Raw genomic sequence first — 12,161 nt, 5'->3', positions numbered from 1 at the left:
ATGAAGGCTGCTGGTTCTCGTACTGTGTCATATTAATATCCCCTCAACAGCAGGAGTACATTATTCCTTGTTTGAAAGGGGGGCTATAACTGTATATGAAACAGGCTCTGCCGGGATTGAAGTGATACATAGTCTGGGGAAACTGACAGGTAGGTGGAGCAGAGTCCCCCCCCCCAGCTGGTTCTCTGTACAGGGAGAGGGAAACAGGAGGCCCCCCTCCCAGCTGGTTCCCTGTACAGGGAGAGGGAAACAGGAGGCCTCCCTCCCCAGCTGGTTCCCTGTACAGAGAGAGGGAAACAGGAGGCCTCCCTACCAGCTGGTTCCCTGTACAGGGAGAGGGAAACAGGAGGCCTCCCTCCCCAGCTGGTTCCCTGTACAGGGAGAGGGAAACAGGAGGCCTCCCTACCAGCTGGTTCCCTGTACAGGGAGAGGGAAACAGGAGGCCTCCCTACCAGCTGGTTCCCTGTACAGGGAGAGGGAAACAGGAGGCCTCCCTCCCCAGCTGGTTCCCTGTACAGGGAGAGGGAAACAGGAGGCCTCCCTACCAGCTGGTTCCCTGTACAGGGAGAGGGAAACAGGAGGCCTCCCTCCCAGCTGGTTCCCTGTACAGGGAGAGGGAAACAGGAGGCCTCCCTACCAGCTGGTTCCCTGTACAGGGAGAGGGAAACAGGAGGCCTCCCTCCCCAGCTGGTTCCCTGTACAGGGAGAGGGAAACAGGAGGCCCCCCCCTCCCAGCTGGTTCCCTGTACAGGGAGAGGGAAACAGGAGGCCTCCCTCCCCAGCTGGTTCCCTGTACAGGGAGAGGGAAACAGGAGGCCTCCCTCCCCAGCTGGTTCCCTGTACAGAGAGAGGGAAACAGGAGGCCTCCCTCCCAGCTGGCTCCCTGTACAGAGAGAGGGAAACAGGAGGCCCCCCCCTCCCAGCTGGTTCCCTGTACAGGGAGAGGGAAACAGGAGGCCTCCCTCCCCAGCTGGTTCCCTGTACAGGGAGAGGGAAACAGGAGGCCTCCATCCCAGCTGGTTCCCTGTACAGATTTCCAGGGGAAATGGATCATATTGTGGCCCATTAATAGAATAGAAATAGATCTTACTGCTACTTAGCGTTATGAAACGTTTCAGCTGATATTATGCTGCCAGATTGGGCATTTGCCAGCTGGGAAAGGCTCTACGGTCATTAAAAGGGATGATTTGCGGAAAAGAAAGAGAGTCTGCATGTTTGGAGTACAACCACAGAGGAAGATACAGTAAAAGCGAGGACAAGTTATAAACCAATGAGGGTAGGACCATGAAAAATGAATGAGTAGTGAATGATTCTGTTCTATGTCGACCTTGTCAGTGGATTTTCTCTACCTTTGGGTTCCTTACCTTGAGACCACACTCCTCAGAGTAGGAGAACCCTGTAATCTTACGCAATGGCTTGTCCTCTCGACATGTGTGACCTGGGAATTCAGTGTCCTCTGCCAGTGTTGTTTAAGTCTCTCCCTGAACGCCATCTGCCCCGGAGGCAGAGTTTTTCAATTACACTCAACACCCCTGGCTAATTGTGCTGTTCACTTCCCCTCCCCTTGATGCCCTCACTTCCTCCTTTCTTCCTCTCTGACACATCAACCCTTCTGTCTTCTAATCTTTCTGCTCGTCTCTTTTATGACTGGAATGAATAGGAACAGAATTGGCAAAATTATTTTCCAAAAAGCTTGGAAGCCCTAGAGGTTGTTTTTTTTTTCTAGGAAAGGGGCTTGGCGGGTGGGGTGAAATGAGGCTTGGATTATGCAAATTAAACAAAGACATAAACCCTGGCTTAATTTGATCAAAATGAGGTGATCATCTCTTCCATTTGAGCTGCTTAGGAATGAGGGGGGGGCGTCCAGGTGTGACTTGGGGGTGTTTGTGTACTGTGTGTGTGGGGTGGCCCCGGCGGGCCAGAGGAGACAAGGTATGTCACAGCAGGGAGAGTGAGTGAGATGGTTTACTTGTGTGTGTTTGTGTGTTTCTGCAAGAGAGCGAGTTGTATGTATGTATGAACTTGGGGTGGCGAGAGGAGGGCAGTTCACCTTGCTTCTCTTCCTCTTTCGGGAGATAACGAACAAGGGGCGGCAGGTAGCCTAGTGGTTAGAGTGTTGAAAAGTTGCAGGATCGAATCCCCGAGCTGACGAGGTACAAAACCTGTCGTTCTGCCCCTGAACAAGGCAGTTAACCCACTGTTCCTAGGCCGTCATTGAAAATACGAATTTGTTCTTTAACTGACTAGTTAAATCAAGGTTAAATAGAAACTCCTCTGCACTGTATTATCCCCACTGCCCTTTGTATGGTGCTGCTGTGGCACAGGGAGGGAGCCCTTAGCCGATGGATGTCCCCTGGATCTCCCTGAGAGAGTGTCTGACTGTCTGGGGAAATGGAAATGAAGGAACGATTGGAGGAGAATTGACGTTGAGAATTTTGGATTCGAAAAAGAAAGACGGAGGGTGTTATGAAAAACAGACGGAGAGGTGGGGAAAGGGTGGAGGAGGTGTGGCTGGCTGCTCCTCTTTCTCATTTAGGTCACTTACACAGTGCAGTGCATGTAGGGAAAGCAGCCCCGGCAGCTGAGGAAGGCTTACACGACACATGATACAGTATTAGCCTGAGCCAGCTGCCACACCACCTTACAGGCCTCTAGTCCTTACTGTACTCTACCGTAAAGAGTCATAAAGAGCTCAGCCCAAGCTGCCAGTCCACCAAGGCAGAAGGCTTAGTGGGACTGGCTGACTCTTGTCCTTAAGTGAAATCAGGACCTGCTTACCTGGGTGGAAGAGTCGAGCACTGCCATTTACACTGTTGCTGGGCAAGTATGCCTACAGTGTAGATTTGCTCAGCCATAATAGTAACTCCAATGTAAATGTATTGTAGGAGGTAGTTGTCCTCCGTCCTTCTACTGAATCTGTATGATCCGATGGAAGAACGCTGTGCGTAAGGAGTGCCCTCTAGGTAGGTGCTGTCATAACGCTCTTTGAAGGGCTGTCTCTGCTGTCTCGATGCACCGCTACGCAGGACAGCCACAGTTTCAGACGCGGGGTTCTCTCTCACATGCGCGAGCCTAATTTATTCACTTTCCATTGGAAAAAACATCTGCATAAATATACTTAAGAGTACGTTGGATCTCATGACGCGTGTCATGATTTTTTTTTAGCAGCGCAGGTGGGAAGAAGACACAGACGTCTAGCAGAAATTCAGATTAGTATTCCGGCTAGACGGCGTTCATTTTAGACTCAACTCATTCACGTGCTTAGCCAAAGTCCCCTTCTTTTCGGGAGGGGAACATCTTAACAATCCTTTATGAGTTCTCCAGGGATGTGCCTGCCATACAGTAGGCTATACATGATCATGTCTCAGTGACAGCACTGGCTTTGCCTTCACCGTGTGCTGTCTGGGAGAAATGCCGTGAGTATAACGAGTAGCCCTGTCAACCATGGAGAATGGAGATGCCTGTGCACATACACCCACCCACACAGGCAGATCTGGGAAAGATGTGGGCCGACTCTGTGGAAGCAGAAGCCCCACTGATTTTCTAAGTGACGAAAAGCTTCGTTTTTTTGTCATATTTCAGTATTTGGAGAGAGTTATGTACATTACCTGTGTTACAAAACCAGCTAGCTAACCTACTGGTATTGCTACACTCGCTAAGTCTAGGGGCCCTAGGCCTAAACGGTCTGTGTCCTGATTTAAGGTGTGCACTTATGTGAGACGTCAGAGTATGCAGACCGCGTTGTATGCATGTGGCCCCCAGGAGACTGAGGGAAAAAGTCCTCGTCGCAGCGTTACTTTGTTTGAGTGGTTGCAGGCAGTACACTGTGATGTGACTCTATTTCAAATGTCCTTACAGATGTGGGTTGTTCATTTGATCACTCTTTTGTTGCTGGGGATTGTCCCACACAGCAGGAAATGCAAACTCGTAGTGTATTCAAGGTTTAAAAAGGCTTCTAAAGTTTGACATTTCCACTTTACAATGTCGGACTTGATTTGCCTTTAACAAAAAATGTATCAACCCCTACAAAAAAATCCATTAATTATAATCCACATAATAATTCACATTTCCTGTTGCTGCAGGATTATTTTCCTACTGTAGAAAACTGGCTCTACATCTGTAAAAAAAAAGATTTAAATCTTATTTGTATTTTTATATAGTTTCTACCCGTCGTCGGATCCCCTGGTAACACTGCTCTGCTGTTTGCCCTGTCCTCTGGTGTATCATTGCTGCTCTGTCCCCTAGCTATCTCTCATCATCAGCCTCACATTACTGATGAGGTTTGTCTCCCAGCTGTTGCTCCTGTTTGCAGATTCCATCTGTCTTTTCTCTGCATCGCTTCCTCTCTCAGGGACAGGGATCATCAGTTTATCCACTGACTGTCCTGCTTCTCCTCTCCCCTACCTGTAAACATTACACTCTCCTCAGCACCTCAGGGTCATGTGAATAGTAATACCTCATTTTCAGTCCCTTTTATTTACCTAGTCTCTATGTATATAAAATGTTTATCCCCGAGTCTCTGTACTGCAGGCGTTATCCTGTCAGTGGTCTAAAGCGGTGGCTCCCCAGGAATACCCCTGATTTACCCCCCTCCATGTGCATTTTAGCAGAAGGACTATGGTCTCATGAGTCTTCTCAAGTGCCCCTGGTTGTGAACCACTGGTCTATAGAGAAGACTTTACTGTAGCTGGCCTGGAGTAACCAAACCGCTGAGCCACAGTGACAGGTCCCATTACACTCTCCTCCTACAGAACACTACCTACGGGTCACAGTTGATCCACAGGTCTTCATGAACACTGTTCATAAAACTAGGGACAAATGGGAGATCATTACTACTTCTAGGATCTATGATAATTCCATCAGCTGATGTTAAAGGCCTAGTGCATTAAAACAATTGATTTTCCTTTGTTTTATATATATTTCCACACTTGAAATAATATATAATACTGTGAAATTGTGAAAAGTATGATAATCCCCTTTTAGTGTAAGAGCTGTTTGAAAAAGCTGCCTGATTTTTCAGCCTGTTTTGGTGGGATGGAGTTTTGGCCTGCCTTGTGACATCACCAGGCGAACAATTATGGAGTTTTGGCCTGCTTTGTGACATCACCAGGCGACCAATTATTGAATTTTAGCCTGCCTTGTGACATCACCAGGCGACCAATTATTGAGTTTTAGCCTGCCTTGTGACATCATCAATTATTAACTAATTGATCGCTTGGTGATGTCACAAGGCAGGCCAAAACTCCAGAAAGAGAGTTCCAAACCTCTGCCAATAACCACTACAGTAGTTTTCAGTTCACCCTTCCCCAGTCAGACCACTCCCAGACAGTCCTAGCAAAATTCTTGCTTGAGAAATTTCACTGCTAAGAATCAAATGTATTCCCCCTTTTTGACAATTTTCACTAAAAATAATCACAGTAAGCTAGGTTTTCATCCAATTGGCGACAGATTTCCAATATGAATAGTCCAAAATTTGCATAAAGAAAATATCCGCATTGTCCCACAATTGGTGTGTTTCCACCAAACTGACATTGCAAATAAAAATCATAGTGCACACAAAATGTACTTTTTCGCTTGAGTTTTCATGTACCGAATAAAAATTGAACGTTCAATTTGTTTCCATCGCATTTTCAACTCTACCGATAGTTGTGTCACTAAAACTGTTGTGTTAAATAGAAAATGTGTCTAATCTGGTCTTGACACGTGCTCTCTAGCCAACAGCTCACAGATGCAGTGCAGGTAGGCTCTGCGGTAGGCTAGTCTACATAATGAGAATATTTTCATTTGTCCGAACGGTCAGTCATGCATCGATCATCATGTCACTTGAATAAGACCCTCGACATTTATTGGAAAGGAGCATCAAGCTCATCACCTTGCACTTTCACCACCCTGTGGAGTTCACCATCATTTATTTAGTCTGTATCTTAATTCAAACTGCATGGTTTCCCGAGTCGTAGTGATTTTTTTTTAATACGGTATGACTTTACTCGCATAAAAAATGTGGATGGAAACGTGGTTACTAAGGTACTTAATTGTAATAGGACAGGACAGGAAAACAAAGAAAATATAACTCATGTAAAATATACTGTGTCTGTAAAATGTACATAGTATGAATAAGCTGGAAGTAGAAGCCTAAGTGTTGTTGTTCATTAGTTTACTCCAATTAGGGGAAGGGTGGTAGGGTTAAAGGAAGATATATTTTAAAAAGATGTGTATATATATATATACAGTACCAGTCAAAAACCATCAAGCGCTATGATGAAACTGGCTCTCATGACGACCACCGCAGGAAAGGATGGGGTTGCGAGAAATGATTGGGGGAAAAAATGGGGTACCCACAAATTCTGGCAGAAAAAAATGCGGTCCCCGCAGAAAAGTTTGAATGCCACTGGTGTAGGTGTCCCTAGAGTGCAGGTAGATGGGTGTGAGTGGTGTAGTAGGAAGTCCAGAATATGAGTATGGACTTATTGTGTTTAAAAGAGGGACAGGATGAAGACACCCAGCACTTTAGCTTCAGGTATAATAAAACCCTCTTCACATCGCTGTGTTACACTAGGGTGAAGGAGTACTCATGAAGTGGTATGGCATTGCAGTATTGTATGTATGTGAGAGAGAGAGAGGGAGAGATAAAAAAGAGGGAGGGAAAGAGCACATCCGGGTCCTTTAGTTTGATTGCTCCGTGTTCTGGATCGTTATATTCCATCACTGGCTGGCATATCTCTGACGGAGCAGTCTCCTCCTGCTGTTTGATGATTGGGCAAGAGTTCAGTGCATGGGTTAGCACACTTTGGATTAGGTTAATGGAGATGCTCTAGCAATTATTGACAGGGAGGAAGCACAGGTCACTGGCCCATTTATACATGTATGGGAAAATAACTGCTAGTTTGTCGACACACTATCAGATTCAGTCGAGCTAGATTGCCCTATTTGAGTATGAGGCTGTTTTTTCCATCCTCTTCACAAGTTTATGTTGTATCCATACCTTTAGTATAAGATATAGTAGCATAGTATGCGTAGTTTACATAAGGATGTGTCGGTATTTTCTCCAAATACAAAAGTCATGAATATGATCTGCCGTTATGTGATATCTGAGCTGAGGTCATAACAGCCCACCTTTTCCCAATAGTACTGATGTCTCACATTGAAGCCAATCTTTCCTCAGGGAGTTGGAAACCAATGGGGACCTACTGACGTTTTGAGATGTCAAACAAGGCGAATACTTCAGTGTTTTATGCTTCTCTCTGTCCTCTCCTCAGGAGAGAGCTACGTCTGTGCGTCCGAGAACATCTACAAGAAGGTCGACTACACGAAGAACGTCAACCCCAACTGGTCTGTGAACGTGAAGGCCTCGGCCAGCCAGAAGAACCTGCAGAGCCTAGCCAGTAAGCAGGCCAGCGAAGCCCGGGAGGGCAAGGAGTTTGTTCGGCCCAAGCTGGTGACGGTGATGCGGAGTGGCGTGAAGCCGAGGAAGGCCGTCCGCGTGCTGCTCAACAAGAAGACCGCGCACTCCTTCGAACAGGTGCTCACCGACATCACAGAGGCCATCAAGCTGGAGAGTGGCGTGGTCAAGAGGATCTACACACTGGACGGAAAGCAGGTCAGTCACGCTTTTGCACACCTCACCTCAATCACTCAGCCCACTGGGCACAAACTGGTTATATCACCGTTGTTTCAGCATATTGTGATGTGGAATCTGTTGTTTTCAGGATAACATTTCAACCACAGAATAATGTCATCACGGTAACCAATTTTCAACTTAGACAAACCTTGTATGAAACATGTTGAATTTGTACCTTTGAAACAACATCGGATCTTCAACATAATATCCACGATAAGAAAAAAGCAATAGTCTGGGCAGCACCTCCTACTGGAGAGTTGATTCCATCTCCAGCTATCTCGTCCATGGCCACATTTTCGGGTTACTTTAATAATAAATGTCTTCTTATATAATTATAGAAAGTGTGGATGTTATAGATAGATAGAATAGATAGAATAATTTATTTTACCATTTGAAACACAATACAACCACACATGCATTTACAATCATCAAGGATGACACACAAAAAAGGTGTGAAAACGTATTCCTGTCGTGATCCTCTTAAATAAATGGTTTTTAAAAAAGTACGAACATAAACATATTATTCCTAGGCTACACAGTAGACCTACTCGCCATACTTTGGTTACACACACAACACATGATAAAACGACGTTCACGATTAGTATATGATCATGTAAAGCATGCATGTTCAACATAGCGTGCATGCGTCGTCACAGGTCTGTGGAGATCTTCACAATTGCTGTAACAATCTGTGCGGATTCTAAAACTGCATTGATCACTTGCACATGTGCTTATCAATGTAATCTCAAATGCAATCCAGGTCATTTGGTTCTTCTATTAGATGAAGTACAGTGATAACACATGAAGTTGTTTTGTGAGTAAACAAAATATATGACATTGTATTCCCATTTGACCTTTTGGTGCGCTTTGAAAGCTCAGTGAAACTAACACATTTTGATGACAACTAAAGAAAATAATCGTACATTCATTTTCCATTGGAAGACGGTTGAAAACATAGTTGTAACACATTGGTAATTCAACAAACTTTTGGCTGTCTTTTCGAGTGGGTGCAAATAGGTTGGAATCTCATTGATCTGTGTATCTACCAAACATTACCCAAAAAGGGACAGCCGAAGAACCCTTTTGGAACCCTTTTTCTAAGAGTGTATTCTCTATTGAGGCTCTAGGGAACATGCGAACTGGAGTAAGAGAAGGATTTAAAAAAGGCCACAACATAGCAGGCCACTGTGGTCAGGACAAAGCCCTCATTCACCCCAACCACAGAGACTATTATCTTCATTCAGCATCAAAGGAAACAGAAGCAACCACTGCGAGACCTGGGTTCCTGAGTGGCGCAGCGGTCTAAGGCACTGCATCTCAGTGCTAGAGGTGTCACTACAGACCCTGGTTCAATTCCAGGCTGTATCACAACCGGCGGTCATTGGGAGTCCCATAGGGCGGCGCACAATTGACCCAGCATTGTCTAGTTTGGATGGGGTAGGCTGTCATTGTAATTTCAAATATGTTCTTAACTGACTTCCAATACATATGGAAATAATCATGCAAATGTTTCCCTAGAAATAGTGATGAGGTCTGTGGGTAGCAAACAGTGTTTCAAAATAGACACAACAAAAGCAGATTTTTTTGTTGCCTGTATCCCTGAAGCAATAATATTGCTACTGTGTACTGTAAGGTTTGTAACGAAACGCTAGGAGTCAGGAAGCCGGTGCAGAAGGGTTTAATAAAGAAACGATACCGATGAACAAACATGAGAAGTGTACAGAATGTGGGGGAAAACAATACTACCTAAGGACTGATGTCAACTGAGGGCTAAATAAAGGAGGAGTAATCACGGAGTAAATAATGACCAGGTGTGCGTAATGATGGGGAACAGAATGTGTAATAATTGTTGCCAGGACCGATGGTTAGTGGACCGCCGACGTCGATCACCGGAGGGAGGGAGTAGGAGTAGGCATGACAGTACCCCCCGAAGTGCGAGTCAAGGCGCAGGACGACGTCGGCAAGGAGGACAGCCCCGAGGGCGAGGAGCAGGCCGGTACGGACAGCAGAGATGGAAATCCCGGATGATGTTTGGGTCCAGGATGTCTGCCACCGGGACACAAGAGCGCTCCTCAGGACCGTGCCCCTCCCAGTCCACCAGGTACTGGAGCCAACCCCCACAATGTCGGGAGTCGGGGAGGGACCTAACAGCATAGGAGGTGATTCGAGGGGGAAGGCATCAGCCAGGGGACCAGGAACCACCGGTCTGAAGAGGGAAACATGAAAGGAGGGTGAGTTCCAGTAGTTGGTGTGGAGTTTTAGGCGATAGGTAACCTCATTGAACCTTCAGAGGACCTTAAAGGGCCCCACAAACAGGTTCCTGGTGTAGAGCCAGACACAATCACCAGGATGGAATGGAGGATGGAGCCTCACTGCTGTGGTGGTCCGCCTGATCCTTTTGACGACGGACAGCGTGCTGAAACCACTCAACCACTGCAGGGGCTTCGGTCTGGCTTGGAGTCTACGGAGCCAGGGCCTGCTGATATCCCAGGACGCACTGGAAGGGAGTCAGACCGGTGGAGGAGTGACAAAGTGAGTTCTGGGCATATTCCGCGCAGGGAAGAAACACGGCCCACTCCCCCTGCCGGTCCTGGCAGTGATTCCTTAGGAACCTCCCCAGCTTCTGGTTGGTCCTCTCCACCTGCTCATTGGACTGAGGCTGGTACCCGGATGTGAGACTGACCGTGGCCCCTGGTTTCTCCATGAAGGCTTTCCAGACCTGCAACGTGAATTGGGGACCACGATCGGAAACGATGTCCTCTGGAAGGCCATCGTGCCGGAAGACCTGCTGGAATAGTGCCTCAGCGACCTGGAGAGCGGTAGGTAGACCAGAGAGAGGGATAAAACGGCAGGATTTAGAGAATCTGTCAACAATCATAATAGTGGTAAAACCATCAGAAAGGGGGAGATCAGTTACAAAGTCTATGGACAGATATGACCAAGACCGCTGAGGCACGGGAAGGGGAAGTAGTTTCCCTGCTGGAGCGTGTAGGGGAGATTTTTATTGGGAACATACGAAACATGAGTTGATATTGTGGGCAACGGCCTGCGCCAAGGTGGGCCACCAGTATTTATCGGAGAGGGATTGGATGGTGCGGGTGATACCTGGGTGTCCAGCGGTGAGGAATGTGTGTGCCCAGGTCAACAGCCGATCTCTCACCCCCATGGGCTTGTAGATGCGTTCTGGAGGGCAGGTAGCAGGAGCGGGTTCCCTCTCCAGAACCTGGCGGATGTCCACATCTACGTCTCAAAACACGGGGCCAACGATACGAGATGACAGATTGATGGGCTGAAGTACACTCACAGGACCCTCCACCGACGTGGAACCGCAGGGTACAAGAAGCAGGTCCTCCGGCATCCTGGTCCCCAGGTGGTCATTCTCATCCTCGAGCAGGAGATGGTGGGGTTATGAAGATGAATCCATGGGAGGCAGAGGATGACTTTGTGTACAGGTGCAGCGATGATAAGGAAGGGAAGGCTTTCCTGGTGCACGGGTCCCACGGTGAGGATGAGTGGTGCTGAGATGTATGTTATTGTGCCGGAACCCAATGGTCACTTATCCAGGGCTTGGACAGGAAAAGGAGAGGTGAGCGAGGGTCTGGTCGATTAAATTCCCTGCGGCACCGAAGTCCACTAGAGCTGTAGAGACAACACCTGAGGGACAGCCTGCCAGTGAAATGGGAACCAGAAAGGGTTTGGTGGGAAACGATGATGATGGAATACTCACGGGGCCGCCCCTCTGCTCTAGTGGACCACGGGTTAGGACGAACCGGACACCGCAGAAGCTGGTGCCCCTCCTGGCCACAATAGGGAGCCCCAGCTGTCTCCAGCGACGCCGCTTTGCCGCTGAGAGGTGTGTGGCCCCACCTCCATGGGTTCAGGCTCTGCCTCAGGACAGCCAAAGGAGGGAGGTGAGTGGCGAGGTGGGCACTGGCGCTCCCAAAGAAGGTTATCCAGACAAATGGCCATCGTGATGAGTGCGTCCAAGAATAGGTTGTCATCCCGACACGCCAACTCTGTCTGGACCTCCTCGTGCAGTTCTCTCCGGAATAGAGTGCGGAGCGCCGGCTCATTCCATCCGCTGGAGGCTGCCACAGTCCGAAAGGTGAGGGTGCACTCCGCAGCGGTCTGGGCACCCTGCTGAAGTTGGAGAAGTCGCTCACCTCCCTCTCTGCCTTCTGGAGGATGGTCGAAGACCGCCCTGAACAGAGCCATGAACCTCTCATTGGAACCCAGCTCCTCCTCTCCTCTCTCCCAGATGGCTTTAGCCCACTGCCAACGCCCGCCCGGTCAGCAGGGAAATGACTGTGGCACGGACCTCCTCCATGGCCGTACCCAGTTGCGCCAGCTGGTCGTGATGTTGGTGGAGTAGATGACCCTGTTCGTCTGGAAGATGGTGTGATCCTCTGCTGCTTCCAGAGGGAGGTGACCTCCAGTATGTCAACAGATGTCAGACTAAGGTCACATTCAGCACTACTACCGCCAAGTCATTATACAAACATCTAAAATGAACTTTGAATGAAAAACATACCTAAGAAGTCTC

General features: G+C 47.9%; 1 protein-coding gene across 2 annotated transcripts in view; it reads left to right on the top strand.

The window, feature by feature from the left end:
- Positions 1-12,161, top strand: part of LOC112228860 (neuronal migration protein doublecortin) — a 70,152-nt gene that overhangs the window by 13,188 nt on the left and 44,803 nt on the right. For both annotated transcript variants that reach the window (XM_042309256.1, XM_042309255.1), the window contains exon 3: positions 7,257-7,597. In XM_042309256.1, the coding sequence (XP_042165190.1) occupies positions 7,257-7,597 (341 nt within the window). The remainder of the gene's footprint in view (positions 1-7,256; positions 7,598-12,161) is intronic.

This window comes from Oncorhynchus tshawytscha, linkage group LG30, assembly GCF_018296145.1.
Source record: "Oncorhynchus tshawytscha isolate Ot180627B linkage group LG30, Otsh_v2.0, whole genome shotgun sequence".
NCBI lineage: Eukaryota > Metazoa > Chordata > Actinopteri > Salmoniformes > Salmonidae > Oncorhynchus > Oncorhynchus tshawytscha.
This window is presented reverse-complemented; position numbering and strand designations above follow the sequence as displayed.